Raw genomic sequence first — 18,525 nt, 5'->3', positions numbered from 1 at the left:
CAAAAAAATGTTTTTTTTTTTTAAATTTTTTATTATTTTTTTTTTGAAAAAGATATTTTTTATTGTTATCTATTCTTTTCCAAAACCTAAACTTTAAATGCAGGTTTGTGATAGTATTTTCTTTGTTTGTTTTTGATTAGTATAAATAATTTACATAACTTTAAAAATCAACACCAGTGCGTGAAATTTCCATTCTAAAGGTACTAGCCAGGTTAAAATTTTTGCTTGTTACAAAATTTTATGAAAAATAGGAAAAATTATCAAACATTAACAGATGTAGTATTAAGAATTTTCCGTTGTACAAAACCATAAAAGAATTTATAAACTGAAAGTAATAATAATACTTAAATTAAGTTTCCAGTATGGTCTCAAGGGTTTCAATATTATTCACATATCATTGAAAATCATTAATATGAAAAAATTAAGATATTAGATATTCCATCTGCAGCCCTTGAGTCAATCTCTTACTTTGTTATTCTTATGATACAGGAAGTGTTGGTCAAACACTGTTGCTTACTTATTAGCTTCAAATATTAGTTCACACAGATGTATATACTGTATGCTTCATTTTAATTATATATGTCTGTTTTATCATTACTTATTATTTTACTTAGGTTGGTTTGAGGGTTTATCAAACATGTTTTTGTCTACATCTGTGCCCAAACTGCTTCTCTTAGCAGGTAATTTGTTTTTCTTTTTATTTAAATGTTATTTACTTTCATGTTATGATTAATATTTTATTTATTATGACATTCATTAACATCTAATGGTTGTAATACTTTTTATACTTAATTTTCATTTTTTTAAAGGCGTGGATAGACTTGATAAGGATTTAACCATTGGTCAAATGCAAGGTGAGTATCACTAATATCCTTTGAAATCCAGTAAAATGTTTGTTGAACTTTAATTTTATTCTAAATTAGAGTGAGAGCAATTTTGCATGCTGATTAGAATTCTTATCTTCATGATATTAATATTAGTTTAATAATTTTGCTGCATTCTACAAAACTTTTGTTTGCATTAATTATTGCTCGAGGAAGTCATAAATAAGTAATTGACAGTTTTTACTTCCTGAATTATGACATGTTTTTAGATCTGTATTAACTATTAAATTTTTCCCTTTCATTAAATTAGCGTGGAAAGAAATGTAGATACAATTTGTTTTTATAATTTTTAAAGTTAAGTGTTTATTTATTAACACTTAAACTTAAGTCATTATAAAAATCATTGTGTATCTATTTAACTTTTATATGTTACGTTTAATTTTTCATAATCTAAATGTGTTGTTTTAGGAAAAGGTAAAATAACTAAAATGAAATTATGTTGCTTGCATAGTTTTAACAATTATATTGAAACTTAATAAATTAATTCATTTTGCTTCACACTATATGTAATATATATGTAAGTTCAAAATGTAGATAAAACAAGGGAAAAATTACAGTACAATGAAAAAAGGAAAATAAAAATAACAAAAAACCGGTGGGAGAATCCGTAAAAAAGGAAAATTTTTTTTTAAAAAATCCGGAAAATAAAAGATATAATCTTTTCATCAGCCCACGCGATTATATCCGCAAGAAAGAGTGCTTTCTAATATTATATCAATATAGCCAAAGCAAAATATATCAATACAATAGTATGAGGAGCACTCGAAAAATTTTTACAAAAAAATTACAGCAAATAAAATAGAATAGTAAAAATAAGTTCTCACAAAATAAAAATAACAGGTAAAAACAGAAAATAAAAGAAAAGGAAAAAACAGAATGAGACATAAAATCCTATATTACATTCTATAAAGCGAGTAGCGAATTCAAATGAACTTACATGAACGGGAAATTTTTCAAGAACGATTTAAAATATTTTCGTAACAAGATTGCCAGATTGCAAAAAATGAAAACAAAAGCGCAAATTGAGATGAAAGCGTAACTAGAGGAGTTTTTTATTAAAGTGCATTCTTACTGCATTACTGAAGTGCATTTGATTTCTTAGATCAAACAAGCGCATCAAACGCACACGAAAAATTTCCTGTTCATGTAAGTTCAATTGAATTCGCTACTCGCTTTATAGAATGTAAGATAGGATTTTATGTTTCATTCTGTTTTTTCTTTTTCTTTTATTTTCTGTTTTTACGTGTTATTTTTATTTTGTGTGAACTTATTTTTACTTATTGTGTTCTATTTTATTTGCTGTAATTTTTTTGTAAAAATTTTTTGAGTGCTCCTCACACTATAGTATTGATATTTTTTGCTTTGGCTATATTGATACAATATTAGAATGCACTCTTTCTTGCGGATATAATCGTGTGGGCTGAGGAAAAGATTATATCTTTTATTTTCTGGATTTTTAAAAAAAAATTTGTCCTTTTTTCGGATCTCTCACCCCCCCCCCCCCCCNCCCCCCCCCCCCCCCCCGAGTTTTTTGTTATTTTTATTATTTTCATTTTTTTCCTCTTTTTTCATTGTTCTGTAATTTCTCTCTTGTTTTATCTATATTTTGAACTTATTTTATCAGTTCTATTTACTTGCAGCTTATGCGCAATAAATAAAACTTATTGTTTTTCTTAATTTTCTTTGTGTTTTTTGTATTTATCAAATCATTGTGTATCTATGTTTCGCATATGCTATATATATATATATATAAGAATAAATAATAGTTAGGGTTAAAAGTCTGTTACATAGATTAGATTGTTTTTAATCAATATTACCTTAAAATAAAACTATTTTGCTTTTATTCTATAATCAATTTAATCTAATCCCTAAATAGTAATTAAAATGTGCTATGTAATTTTACGCAATTAGTATAAAGTTACTTTTTCTAAAATAGCCTTTTTGTTTTTAAAAGATGTTAAAAATATATTTTTAATATTCAAAATTATTCATCTGTCTAGGAAAATTTCAAATGCAAGTTTTACCTCAGTGCGGACATGCTGTACATGAAGATGACCCAGATAAGGTAATATATTATTATTTGAAGAAAAATATACAGTGTACAAAATAAAAAGCTTTATACCCTAAATAACTTTTGACCTAGTGATCAGATTTTTATGTACCAAGACACAATGCTTATATTTTGAGAGACCCAGTTAAGATATGCTAATTGAGTAGTGTAATGATAATTTAAGCTAGACTAAAAAATATACTTTCTCTAAATAAACTTACCTTTAAAAAGTGGAAATCTGATTTATTAGTTACATCCGGAGATAGATTTCTGCTGTTTCGCATATTTCATCATGTCTCCAGAAACTTTATAAATTTCTTTGCTCTCATTTAACAACAAATTTGTTTATTCTCAAGTAAGTTATTGCAGGAAAATAATCTTATTTTTTTATTTATTGTTTTTTGGTATTTTAGTTTACTAATAATTTAAAATATTTTGCATTGTTAAGGCTTAGAAATATTTGCATCTTCTTTAACAACGTAAATTTAAGTAATTAATTGTAAACTTTGAATTAAATTTTTCAAATGTGATATAAAATTTATTTTTGAATTATTCTTCTTCAGGAGCTGTTCAACCAAATTATTAATGTTCAGTTTTCAAAATTGCATTCCTTAGAGGTGTAAAAATTTGTGTTTTTTGCAATTTGAAATGTATTTGACCATTAAAAAAATGTGTAAATAACTACTTTTTTTTGCATAACTGGATATATTATTTTCTAAATGGGTGCAAAGATATATTTATTTCTGTATTTACTTGAGATATGGCATAATACTCAAAGTAAATTAATGGTATTAAGTAAATTATTATTTGCACTAATTATTAACATGTCATAGTCAGAAACTTAACATTTAACTAGTTGGAAACTTAAGCCAAGCCAAACTCATTGCAAAGATATCCCATCCTTAGGCCAAAAGTTCTTCAGGGTGTTACAATTTCACTGTAGACTTGCTTAAACTAGTTCAGCGTGCTCACTGTGCAAAAAGTAAATTCTTAAATATATACAATTTACAATTATTGTATTTAAAATATCACCCTCTGTTTTATCTATGCTTATTTTTCAGTATTACTTGAGTAATTGCTGCAAATTTATGAAACTGTAACTGATAATATAATTAATTGCTTTTTTTTAATAGGTAGCTGAAGCTATAGCTACTTTCCTTGTTCGAAACAAGTTTACATCAGCAATCTGTGATTTTCAAAGGTAAATAGGGTAGCTTTTATAATTTTCTTTAGTGTGTTCTGGAATCTAAATCTACTTCCCTCATTTCCTATCTAAACTGAAGATAATTATATGAATTCTGATTCCCTGTTAATTCTTAAATTAATATTTTTGAATTGCTTTTGTTTCTCTTTTTTTTAAAATTGAATTTAATTAGTCAGATTTTATGATTTAATTATTTTTCCCAAGCTGTTGTAGAAGCTTTAAGAAGTTTTAAAATACTGAAACCTTAAAAATAAGTTTCAGGTTACTAAGTTGCATAAAATTTATTTCAAAGAATAAAATTGGATAAAAAACACAAATTATATTCATATCTTAAATAGGGAATGGCACTCATATAATTATCTTCAGATTAACATAGGAGGTAGAAGATCTAAAATTGCTAATTTATGACTTAAATAGGGCTTATGACTTAAATAGCACTCATATGTTTATCTTAAGGTTAATATGAAAGGTAGAAGATCTAAAATTGCTAATTCATGACTTCAATAGGGCATTGCACTCATATGATTATCTTAAGGTATCATGGGAGGTAGAAGATGTAAAATTTTATTTCAGATCACCCTTAATATGCTTGTTTACTATTGACTTAAAGAACACTTGGGAAGAGTTCCACAATTAAGATTTGATGTTGAATTAGTATTTGAAATTGATTTTTTTAAAATTTGCCTATTTATAATGTGATACATCTTATAAATCAGTTGAGATATTATTTTTTCTGTTTTTCAGTTGCAAAAATTTTTTTTAATGATTTCGAGCATTAATCGTACTACCTATTGTAATGCATTAACATTTGTTGACCTTACAAAAGAGAAAAGAAAAGGTTATGTTTTGCAAAAAATATGCACCAATATAACTTTAAAATTTGAACTTTCATATTATGTTATAAGCTTTCATGGTATTTATTTTTTTAATCATTTGTATAAGATTTTTTTTCTGTGCTTAAGCTTTTGTACTGTCTCTGTGAACTAAATATCAAATTGTATATTATGTACAACAAACAGCTCATCTGATTGAATGTACAATTTGAAAGCCGCTTGGCATGAATATTGATAACAGATTTGTGAGTACCCTTTTAGTGAAATTTTTGCATTCTAATTTGTACTTATTTTAAATATGTTTGACTAATTTACAAATGAAAAGGAATATGAGTTCTTTTGTTTTAATAACTTTTCAAAAAATGTTTGTTGAAACAAATCGCTCAAAAATAAATAAAAGTCATCTTAATGAATAGTAAAAATAATCTAATCATAGCAAGATCAGGATATCAATGCAGCTTTTATAGCTATCTATTTATATTTTGACGTCATATATAGTCCAAAGCAGATTTTATAAAAAGCTGTTGCCATTTTCAGAAAATAAACAAGTAAATAAAGTAATTGTGGTGTATCTACCACTACAAGAATACAACTCCAATTCACTAGTACATAAGACAGGTTAACTCGATTCTATGTTGGGGTACTTTTTCATCGATGAAGGTTGACATTGTTGATAGCTACTATCCCCACATTCGTGACCTTCGGACATTATGTGAACACGCCTACTTTGACAGAAACTCCCACTCTGATTTGAACATGCCTATTTCAATAGATAGTCCACATTGAAAAGTTGACTTGTGGCAGCGACAATATCAACCTGCTCGCTATTGCTACTTAGTCTCGATCACACACAATGTTGGTCTGTATACACTTGACTGCTAATGGAACACACGAGCGACCATGCATCAGTTCATCGAATTCTATGTATCCGATAAAATTTTGGTGGGGGTGTACTGCAGTGTATCTACCACTACAAAAATACAATTTCCAATTCACTAGTATATAAGACATGTTAACTCGATTCTATGTTGGGGTACTTTTTCATCGATGAAGGTTGACATTGTTGATAGCTACTATCCCCACATTCGTGACCTTCGGACATGATGTGAACACGCCTACTTTGACAGAAACTCCCACTCTGATTTGAACATGCCTATTTCAATAGATAGTCCACATTGAAAAGTTGACTTGTGGCAGCGACAATATCAACCTGCTCGCTATTGCTACTTAGTCTCGATCACACACAATGTTGGTCTGTATACACTTGACTGCTAATGGAACACACGAGCGACCATGCATCAGTTCATCGAATTCTATGTCTCCGATAAAATTTTGGTGGGGGTGTACTGCAGTGTATCTACCACTACAAAAATACAATTTCCAATTCACTAGTATATAAGACATGTTAACTCGATTCTATGTTGGGGTACTTTTTCATAGATGAAGGTTGATATGGTCGATAACAACTATCCCCACATTCCCCATTGTTATTAACTATAAACTAGCACAATCAAAAATATCTCTTACTTACCGATTTTCTATAGGCTTCATCGAGAGAGAAAAATAATCAAAAGGAAAGACTGTCTTCAACTGAAATTAATAATTTAAAAAAATAAATAGAAATTACAAAAAAAAAAAAAAAAAAAAAAAAAACAAAAAAAAAANAAAAAAAAAAAAAAAAAAAAAAAAAAAAAAAAAAAAAAAAAAAAAAAACACTTAAGAAAAGATACTTTTCAATCGAGAAAGGTTGATTTGGCTTCTTAGAAGAAACCCTCACTTGTAAATTTTCTCAGTTGCTTATTCAGAACAGTAAAGTATACATAACAGGAAAATTGAAGCAAATAAAAAAGTGAAATGAAACATACTGATAATCGACCAAATTATTTAATTTGGTATAAAAATGCCCGATGTTTCCTAAAAAAGAAATCTAATCCATATTTTTGATTTTTCACATACTTATAATTATAATTGCAATTATTATTTACAGTATTACTCCTCGCTGATTGGGATTGTCATTTGCGAGCATATAATATAGTCATATCCGAGCATATAAGTATAAGCTGCTCATTATATGATATTATGAATACGATAGCAATTATTATTTATTGTATTACTCCTGGCAGAATGAGATTGTCATTGCGAGCATATAATATAGTCATTTGTGAGCATATAAGTATAAGCTGTTGTGTAGTACTCTAATATGCTTTCTGCATTTAAATTTTATTTATAAAGTCGATTTATTAATTAGCTTTTCGGAATTTACATGAAAAATGTATATTGTCTAATAATCCATGAATGTCTAATAAGACATGTTAACTTGATTCTATGTTTGGGTTCAAACAAACTATAGTTTCAGAACTACAAATTTAAGAACTCTGCATTAACTTGTATTAACTTCTCTGCCTTGAAAAACTTATTGAATATTGTACTATGCCCAAAATGAAAACACTGTTCATTATGCGATTCATACTCTTGAAGCTTACACTATTTATATTCTATTCATACTCTTTGAAACTTTATTGAAGTTTTTTTTAGGAAAAATACATTGATTTTATTTATTATATATGCAGTCTAAGTTTTTTTTTTTAAATCTTTTTTTCAGACCTTATTGTGCATGCTAAGAAGTGTCCACCATCTTGAAAAACTTATTCCCCCAAATTAAAGAAAATGTATCAAGAAATACTGCCAAGAGTGATATCATTTAAACATATTTTCATTATAAAATCATTTGGTCACCACCACAGAGGTGCCAATTATTATGATTTATCCACAATTGCGATTTTATTGTCAAGATTATGGTTTTACAGTTTATTAATGAAAATTGCTGCTTTTTAGAAATTTCATAATCTGCTTAAAATACATTGTTTACCTCTAACCCCAATAGCGGAATTTATTGAGCCTTCTTCAGCTGGTACAGGGGTACTTCTAATCAGCAGGTGGAGACTTATCTTTTTAATAAATGAGACTTACGCAAAATTTGCAACTTTGCAAAATTTGACTTTTGCAAAATTTGAATTTTTAAGTTTAAGATATTTAAAAATCAAACTCAAGAAATGTATGTTGTTTAAATTGAATTTGAAATATATGAAATTTTACTTATAAAGGAAAATGGAATAGATCCATATTGAAAGCATATAAAAAAGTAGACAGAATTTTTTATTTTATTTTTTTAACAGATTCAATAAAAACTTAATACACCACACCAGATTTATTTTCAGGCTACTATTGCCTCTTTTTCAATATTAACAGACAACTCTAGACTTTGTGACAGGAAGAGTTCTTTAAACAGATATGCTATACATCGTGCGACTAAAACATGCATATCTTTCTGTCAAAGTATATTGCAAACTATTCTGTAATATTTGCATATCTTTGCAAAAATTATGCAAGACCTCATTTGCAGACAAATATTTGTCACTGCAGAATTAACTTGCAGACAAATTGCCTCATTGCAAAAATTTCTCTGCAAAAAATTTAAATCTTTCTGAAAACTTCTACAGATTCCATCACGATTTAAGAAATTTTGTTATTTGCAAGTAATGTACCCAATTTTTTTCTGTTTCTTAAATAAGTCTAAAAGCAATAAATAAAGATATGATAGTTAGAAGTTACCGGATTTATCAGTAGCAATTAAACTTAATACATGTGGTGATGTATGTTTAAATTTTTTTTGTATTAAATGCAGCTATATTTTTATGCATAAATTTAGCTTTTTTCAGTTGAAAATGTATGCAGCATAATAGTGTAACACTGGATAATATTTTGCTCTATTCTTGCTTTCCATGCAAATTTCTTTTATGGTTAAGATTTATAAAATAAATAGTAGATAGTAGTGTACAAGATAACGGTGTATTCATTGCTACTTTAATTATGTCTAGTGTTTATGAATTTAAAACCTGTTTTGTGTTGTTCAAGTATTTTAAAAGGTGATTTTCTATTTAACGAGTTTTCCATGTAACAAACTTATTGTCGGGATTTAGCGACTTCGTTAAATAGAGGTCCGACTGTATTTTTAAATTAATACACTAACCTAATAGAGCATTGCAATTTTATTCAATTTTTCTGCTATTCTTTTTTTATGTATATAAATAATGATAAAATAGATTGATAGATAATATCTAATCTATACCCAAGATGATAAAGAATTTTTAACTTGTACCATTGAAAAGGGAGGAATCTTTTATAATAATTTTGATTATTGTGTTTTGTTTTAAATGATAGCTTTTATATTTAGTTTTACTTCTTGGCAATATTTAACTTTTTCAATTAAAGAATGTAAACAAGTTTTATAAGGGAAAGCAATAGATGAAGCATTATAGTTATTTTTTCTTGGCTCTTTCATCTGTCTCTTGTCTGCATTGTTTTCTTAGCATTGTTCATTGTTATTGTTTTGTTCTAATAATTATTAAAAAGATAAGGTTTTCATTAGTTACTTGATATATTTTTTATTTAAGTTCTAACATTTTGAGTTTTGTTAAAGCATTTTTTTTAATATTGTTTTCAAACCATTTTAGTTTATGTCTTGTTAAAAAATGTACTGAAACTAATTATAATAAATGTTTTACCATTTGAGATCAGTTCTATTCTATAATTATTCATGACTTATTCTTTGTTACAATGGAAAATTCAGTTATATTTTATATTCAGTTGATCAAATATTAAATATAATTTGAAATCTATGTTTTAAATTTATTTTTCATGGTAAAAATGCTATAAATTATTCATATTTATAGTTTCCTTGCTAATTAAAAAAATTAATTATTTAATGTCTAAAGGGTCTTGTTGAATAAATATACTTTAAATTCACCAACATTCTAAATAAGTTTGTTTGTGTAAATAAAATAAGGCATATAAAAATCATACATATTATCAATGTAAATAAAAAACAATTTTAATTTGCACAATGCTACGTTTAATTCAAATTTTTTATTTAAACTGAATAGTTGTATACTTTCAAGAAGATTTTATCTTGATGTAGTTTTTTCATGTTCCTGCATACATCGAGTAAATTAATTTTTAAGATATGGATTTAGAAAAAAATATTAATTCTAATTTGAAAATGTACTTGTATGTGTACTATTCAGTCAAATTATTCTTTAATTTTTTATTTTATTCTTAAACTTTTATTCTTTTAGTTTTTTGAAAACCTTTTTTTTATAGAACTAAAGTGAAATAGAGAAATTTAATTCGTTTGTTTTCAGTAAAGACTACTGTAGGCTGATAGTGTTGCAGAAACTTATTTCCATTCAGCTAAAGTGTGCTTGAATTTTCATTTTTAGGTGTAATAATTTGAAAAAACTTTTTACTCTAAATATTTTGCATTTCAATTTTCATCTAAGCATTCTAAACAATTTACATTTGCTTCAATAAAAGCTTTTTTCTTGATGCATGTTTTGCATCGTATTGTAATTTCTTTTAAAATGCTAATTTTTAAACTAAAATTTAATACATATACAGAAATACCAACAACTACTACGGATTCTTTGTAGTTTTGAATTGTTTTTTTTAGTGGCAGTGAACTAAAGCCAAATTTTTTGAAACAGATTTTTTTTAAAAATTATTAGAACTCAATCAGTTTTCTATATGATTATATATATCTCTGTTTAATTTACTTGTGTTTATTGATGGACAAAATTCTTTTAATTCTAATTTAATAAAATATAAATACATTACCATTGCTACCATTATAAAAAATTTATTTTTCCAACTACGGTCAGTCCACAGTAGTTAGAGTATGTACAGTGCACCTAAAAAAAAGGACCACCCTGAATAACTTCTGATCTAACGATCGTATCTTCTCATTCTTAATGTTTTGAGGGAGTGACCTCAAATATGCTAATTAATATTAGAGCTGACGATATTTTAAGTCCCGAAATCAGACCCAAATACGTACTTTCTCTGAATCAGGGCTGATTGTACTCCGGAAAAATCCTGATTTCCGGAATTTTCGCTAACAGTGATCCGGAGATCGAAGATCCAGAAGTTTCCGGAAATCAAATTTTCAAAGGTGGAACTTAAAAACACAGTTTATTTTATTTGTTTGTAAGGGAGAGCCAGAGAGATACTTTATAAGCTTATATTCATGATTAATATCCATTTTTTATCAGTAAATAGTTGTTATAATCATTAGCTCAAGAAAGAAAGACACATTTGTAAATTTTAATTACTTCTCCAGGTTAATTTTTTAATTTAAACTGTTTTTTTTTTAACTCAGGAAATTTTTTGGAAATTTGACTTGAGCTCACAATCACCCCTGCTGAATAAGCATAGTTTTATTTCCCAACTCATTTGGATTTCTGGATTCTCATTACCCCAAAATATAGGGGGTAGCTGCAATCTGCTAAATATGATCCCAATAGTTTTGTTAGGAGAGAGATTCAAGGTTAAAACCCCTTAATGTTTATTTTACTTTTTGTGTATTTCTCGAGAACTTTTTAAGCATATTGAAAAATTTTTGCGTACAATTATAAAATTCGTTCTTCCAAAGATAATTCCATGCAAAAAAAATAAATTTTAGTCAATGTTTATTAATTTTTATTATTTTGTTACATAATAGGCGAAAAAATGTTCAATTGTAAGGTATACAATTTTTTACATCATTTTAAAGTTACATTACAAAATTTGAGCAAAACGGTTGAACATTTCCTGAGAAGTTGTATATTTGAGGTCACCCCCTCGAACCATTAAGATTGAATCCTATAAGGTGAAGATCCAACCGTTAAATCAAAAGTTATTCAGGGTGGTTCGTTTTTCTTTGGCACAATTTGTTTTACTTATGGTGTTATAAAAAATTTGTTTTACTTATGGTGTTATGTTCATATTTGCACTTTAAACAGGTGCTACATATACATTTATGAAATAATTTGCTTATTTCATAAATGGAATTTTTTTATATTTTATTATTTAGATTCTTTAGTTTATCTATTCCAGTTTCATTTTAATAATATATTTACTTTATTAACCCTTGTATTAAATGCCGTGAAATGGTGAACAGTTAATGCAGAACTGATAAAATAATGATTTCTGTACAGAATTAACGTTAGTACTTCCAGTTGTATGCTTAATGTACTATAACAATAGTGTAAATAAATTAATTTAAAACTCATATTTTACACTTTTATTGAGCTTTTTATTCATTACGAAGTATCTATTAACGTTTTTAATAGTTAAGGTGCTTTGAGTTAAATATAATAAGCAACCTTTTTTTCTGAAAAAGGATATTTTGGCATCAAACTATTTCTTAGTATTGTTTCCAGATAGGTTGTTTATGTATATTTTATTTTTTTAAATTGACCATGGATAATGGTACAATAGCCAAGAATATGAAACCTTCATGAATATTGTGCCTTTTTTCCAAAAAGTCTCTTCTGGAAGATTTGAAAATGCCTCAAGACTTAATTTATTGACTTTGTTCTTGACACATTTTTTTAAAATCATAATGAGGCTTCGTGATTTAATTTTTATGGGCGTTCAAGACAAAACTTTTATGTAATAATAAAATCTTTGCAACATTCAAAAAATAGAAATCACTAAGCATTGGAATTAAACAGATTCCGAAGTGAATTTCCTTCTGAAAAGTAAGATAACATAGCATTTCTTTACAGAAACAAATGTTCACTACTTTAAGTAGTTCATTTTGACTTTTTATGTTGCGTAAGTTTATGAAAATTTCTTGTACATTTATTTTAAAGTGTATTCCTCTCTAAACTTCTCATCTCTTTATTTGAATTTTCCTCTTCAACTGGATGATGGTTTTATATAGAAAGTATGTTTTCTGATTTTTAATTGATATAAATCTAATTTTTTCTCTCAAGATTTTTACGCTAAGACTATAAATTAAGAATATAAGTTGAGGTAACTAAAAGGTAATGCAATTATTAACCTAATTCCTTTGAGATGTGTAAAACAATGTGGCTATTCTAACATGCTTATTAACAGGATTTTTTTTCTATTATATCTATACAATTATAGGGTTTAAAGTAATTTTACCACCAATATTTGTTTTCAAAATCACAAATAATGTAGAAAAAAGAAACTGGCATCCTAATATTTAAGTAAGTTAATTCTCTAAACTTCCTAGGTTTATACCCTTCTTAAAATATTCCTTGTTCTTTACAACTCTACCAGTATTTGTCTTATTTTCAAAATCAAAAAAAAAAGGAAAAAAAACTGCCATTTTAATAAATAAGTAGTTAATTCTAGTTTCCTGGGTTAAACTTTCTGGGTTTACGCCTTAATTAGAAATTCCTCGTATTTTTAACTCTACCAACATTTGCCTTGTTTTCAAACTCCCAATAATGAAAAAAAGAATCTAGCATCTTAATAAATAATTAGCTAACTCCCATTTATTTCCCCAAAGTTCTTGGGTTTAGTCTCTTATTTCAGAGATGATTGTGCTCCCGAAAAAATTCGGATTTCCGGATTTTTCGCTAACCGCGATCCGGAAATCCAAAGTTCAGAAGTTTACAGAAATCATCGATCACATTTATATATAAAAATTCTTGTATTTTTTTTTAAAAAAAATATTAGAACTAGAATTTATAGTTGGCATCTCCTTCATTTGTAAATATTTTTTTCTGGTAGAATAATAAATGTGATTAGAGATAAAAGTAGACTAATACATAATTATTAATTTAAATTATGCTGCGTATAATTTATTTAGAATTTCACTTTGTGAAAATATCAATGATTTAAATTCATAAAGAGATTAATTTTTTGAAATGCATCATTAATAATTTTACTCAGGAAATTTTCAGAATTTTTGAGTTGGGCTGCTTATTTAAATATTTCTTGTGCTTTTGCGACTCTACTTATAAGTATTAAAATTCAAAAAAAAGGATTGTCTTATAAGCTAAAACAGTCTTCGAAGAACAGAATCGAAATCTAAATATTGACGATTAATCCAATGATGCTGCTCGATTGATAGTAATGCTCGGCACCGCCTCTTTACAAACCTTTCACTCTTATTTAATAAATATTAGAACTCGCTCATAAAACTCAAGTAACGGTCATAAATAATTGTTATGAACTCTTATCAATTATAAAAATAGTTTATTACTCAATTGAACTGTGGGCCAGAAGACCATGATCTTTGGCCAAAAGTCAAAAATTTAGTATTCAACAAAAATATGTGTAGGCAGTTTTAATATACCCCAAATTAAGTATTCATAATCATTCCAAATATTATAATTTACTTCTTGGACCGACGAGAGTACAATGCAATGAAAAATATGTTAAAAAATGTTTTTTTTAAATGTAACTTTTAAATTTTTATTTCAGAATATATAGGAATTTCGCCTTACTGTTTACAATCTTTCAATTTGTTGAATTAGTTGATACTCTTGACAAACTTATAGTTTATATCGTATCATTTGATATTTTACAATGTTTGAATGACTTTCGAAACTTAGTTCCAAAAAGTTCCACGAGGTAATTAGCTAAACTTTTTTTGTTATCTTCTTTGATGTTTCTTCTTTCGAAAAAACCTGCCCCAATTTGCCCGTATTGCAAGGGTGGACTAAATATACCGAAAAACAAAAATTATGTTTTTTTTCTTCATGTTTTCGCGTTATTTTGTAATACGTATTACTTCGGAAATATATTATGTTTTTCATTTTTAATATAAAATTATTATATTTTCATTGCTATATTTAATTATTTAAACGTACTATATTATTTTTTTTAATTTTGCTCGCCTTATTTCAGTCGCCATTTTGTTTTTTGGGTATTTTTAGTGTATTTCAAAATTTTAACTATGAATTCAATTTACCTGCACATAAAAAACCCCAAATTTTGAAACAAATTTTATCGAAATACTAATTTTGGCCACGAAACCTTGGATGCTGGCCCACTGTGAATTGCAGTAAAAATGACACAGTTAGAAAAGCCTTAAATCAAAATCTAAGTATAAACGATTGGTTTATTGATACTCAACTCTTTTTCATTATTAACTTTTCATAGCTATTGTTGTGAAGGGTCGTTTTAGTTGTCCGGAAGCAGGCAATCCTCATACGAAATTTACTGCTGGTGGCTTGTTTTCGAACGCGATAGTTCATTTAAATTAGATTGTTTTAACTGATTGTTAGTTACACCAGTCACGTAGAGAAAGGATTGAAGAGCTCTGGTTGGTTAGCTAAGGGAAAGACAAACGGAAAGATGTTGGCCAAAGCTTCCTTATCCCCATTTCCTGAGTGGTTGATCTCATCGAATTTAGATGAGTGATCCACCCCTTGAATGTGTCCATCGAATATCAAGGATAAATTAAGAGTACAGCTCTGCTCTTGGAAGATAGAATTGATTTATTCCCTCCCCCCTTTTTTCACAAATTGTATTTTTGCCATTTGTACGAATTTCAGCTTTACTTTAAAAAATACTCTCTTTGGTTACGTGGCCAATTCACGCAAAAATAAAATAAAAATTGAAAAAAAGGGAGATTCTACAGTTTAAAATATACATTTTAAATTTAACTTCGAATATATCTGGACATGAGTTTTTAAAAAAATTAAAGTTGTTGTTAAAGTAAGAAACTCATCAATGTTCGAACCAAAGAAAACAAAATTTGAGATTGATGATATTTTTGGCGCAATTTATTTTTTTCAAATTTGAATCGTCTGATCAGAGTCAACTTCAACTGTTGATTATGAATTTGCTCCAACGCATTTTTTTTTTTTTTTGTATGTTTTATTATTTCCTCATTAAATGAGTGTCAAAAAAAAAAAAAACGAAATGCAATTCAAAAATTGCTGAATCGGCAGAAATGATAATTTAATTTCTGAGAGTGTGTAAGATTTTTTTTAAAAAAAAGAAATTAAATTAAATTTATGAAAAATAAGAATTAAAACTTCTGAATACCCTTTTTTCATGAATTGTATTTTGCCATTTGTACGGATTTTAGCTTATCTATGGATCTTGTTTTCAATAGAAATGTAAACAATAACAATCTCGAGCTCGGCACCTACTCTAGCTCCGGTTAAAAAGTTTGCAGCTGCTTACTGCATGTTATTCTGATAGGCGATGCTTTCAAACGGATAATTTTGTTTTCAATAAAAGAAATAAATTAGATAATTTCTGAGCTCAGATCTGCCATATTTCATAAGATATTAATGTTAATATGTAATTCTGGTGAGTTTGAAGTGAAAATTTGTTTCAGTTTTTTAGAGATAATATTGTTAAAAAAGATGACATGGTTGCTAGATTTTGAATAACTTGCTTTTTTGGCAGTCTTGATATGGCCTCTTTCTATAAGTTTATTACTGTTTGTTCTTGTTGCAAGCTGTGCACCATCTTACGTTAGTGTTAACACTTTTAGCATTGTAAACACAAGTAATAAGTAATCAAATACATTGTTTGCAAGAACCTCAAAACACAAATGATGCCAAAATGGCTTTAAAATACAACGGAAACAGTAACCCGGAAATTTAGGCGGTACCGAGCTTGCAGCGTTCTCTAGTGTAGAAAACACCATCCATAAAGAATACTCTCTGTGGTTACGTTGCCAATTCACAGAAAAATAAAATTTGGAATAAAAACTGCATATGTACTTCAAAATTGTTTTTTTAATAAATAATTTATTAATTGTATAACAATAGTTTAAAAAAACTGTTTACAGTACATTGCGTTATAACATCAATTTATGAAATAAAATTATATCATTTCATCACAAACGCTCCTTTCTGTATCGAATACGAAATATGATATAACAAATCAATTGATGGGCAATCAGACCCTTTACGCGAATGCACCCGATTACCTAAAGACCCATTATAATTTTCCTCATTGCTCGCGAATCCATCTTAAGAGTAATTCAGATATTAAATATCATATCATTGGGCATTTCGACTTATTCACTATCGCTTAATCGCATACTACATTTTGTTATACAAATTAAATTTCGCCGCTTATCTTTCGAAATGGTTAATATCACTATGAGGATTGAGGTATCCAAACGAAGGTCAGTTTTCATTGTTTAAAATTCATCGTATCAAATTTAGGTTCGTCCCATCTGAATAATTGCAGCGATAACATCGATATTGTTCTGAAATTGTATCTAATAATTACCTTAGAGAAGGCAGAGATGGTAATTGTATTGAGTAGCCTCTACGTTTATAATTGCTCCAGATGAGATTGTTTTAAATTAATGATATCGCAACGACTATCTTTAATAGTTTGTATTAAACAATTATGAAATTTCCAGTCTCTTCACAAGTGTAAGGTGTGTCATAGTTCACCTTCGAATTTCATCAGTATTTGAACAATTAAATTAACGAAGATACTTTTATCAAAATAAAGGTTGAAAAAGTACAAACTGCTTACAAATGTGATTAATGCACAGTGTGCAAAAAAATAAATAAATAAACGGACCACACTTAATAACTTTTGATCTAACGATTGGATCTTCACGCGTTCTAGGACTCTATCTTAATGGTTCGAGGGGGTGGAACTCAAATATGTCAATAAGTGCAGACGATATTTTAAGCTACGAAATCAGGCACAAAAACAAACTTTCTCTGAACACCTTTTTTCAGACGATATTTTTATAAGTGCTGACGATATTTTTATTCACTACAACAGGAATTATCTTTGATTCTTGGTGTTGTGGAATACCATTTTGGTGTAAAGTGGTTGCCACTATGATCACCGTTTAGATACGCGAAAAGTTTTAGCAGTGCATTAAACCTTGTTAAAGATTAATAAATTAATTTACGTTTATTACAAAAGCTGGTCCTGAGTTGCGTGATAATTAACGCTAGTTACCAATAACGAATGAAGTCACATTGCATCATTATTCAAAATAATATACAGTGCACCAAAAAATAAATAAGTAAACGGACCACCCTGAATAACTTTTTCTCTCATGATCAGATTTTCACGTTCTAGGACTCAATCTTAATGGCTCAAGGGAGTGATCTCAAATATGCTAATTAATTAGAGCAAACGATATTTGAAATTACGAAATCAAACACATAAACGCACTTTCAATCAGTGAACAAATCGACGGATTCGGATTTCTGTTCCCCAAAATATAGGGGGTAATAGTTTGGTCAGGTGAGTGATCTGAAATTTGGACACCTTAATGTTAGTTTTATTTTTTGAGTATTTCGTCATATTTCGAGAACCTCTTAAGTGACTTAAAAAAAATTTGCACACAATTGTGTAAATTATTCACGCACTTACAATTATAAAAATCGTACACCTACAATTATAAAATTCGTTCACGGTGTCTGAGAAATCGAATTTTAAAATTGTCTTCTGTGGATCTAAATTTATTCAGGGAGGTCCTTTTTTGCGCACTGTACACATTTACCCTCATTCGATTTAATTCGGACAGTAAAATTAAAATGCAAAGCATTAAATTCTTGAAAATTTTAAGATTTTTCAATTTTTGAAAACTGAGGAGCAGATTCCCCTTTCCTTTGTCGATCACCAACCTCTATCATTGTTTCGCAATAATTTTTGTTTCTTATACAAAACAGTGTTTTCTTCTTCAAAACTTTAAAATTATTCATTTAATGTATATGCTAAATATAATTATGCTTTCTCAGGCTAATGTTTCCC

General features: G+C 27.8%; 1 protein-coding gene across 2 annotated transcripts in view; it reads left to right on the top strand.

Moving 5' to 3' along the window:
- Positions 1–9,543, top strand: part of LOC107453469 (protein phosphatase methylesterase 1) — a 28,955-nt gene extending 19,412 nt beyond the window's left edge. The window contains exons 12-17 of one of the 2 annotated variants that reach the window (XM_016070330.3): positions 615–680; positions 810–854; positions 2,885–2,949; positions 4,068–4,135; positions 5,158–5,216; positions 7,574–9,543. In XM_016070330.3, coding sequence (XP_015925816.1) covers positions 615–680; positions 810–854; positions 2,885–2,949; positions 4,068–4,135; positions 5,158–5,170 — 257 coding nt within the window. In that variant the 3' untranslated portion in view covers positions 5,171–5,216; positions 7,574–9,543. The remainder of the gene's footprint in view (positions 1–614; positions 681–809; positions 855–2,884; positions 2,950–4,067; positions 4,136–5,157; positions 5,217–7,573) is intronic. The other variant, XM_016070322.3, reaches the window with a different exon arrangement.
- Positions 9,544–18,525: the final 8,982 nt, after the last annotated feature.

The sequence above is a fragment of the Parasteatoda tepidariorum genome, chromosome 4, assembly GCF_043381705.1.
Source record: "Parasteatoda tepidariorum isolate YZ-2023 chromosome 4, CAS_Ptep_4.0, whole genome shotgun sequence".
NCBI classification, from domain to species: Eukaryota; Metazoa; Arthropoda; class Arachnida; order Araneae; family Theridiidae; genus Parasteatoda; species Parasteatoda tepidariorum.
The sequence above is the reverse complement of the archived record's forward strand: the minus strand, read 5'-3'. Positions and strand labels throughout refer to the sequence as shown.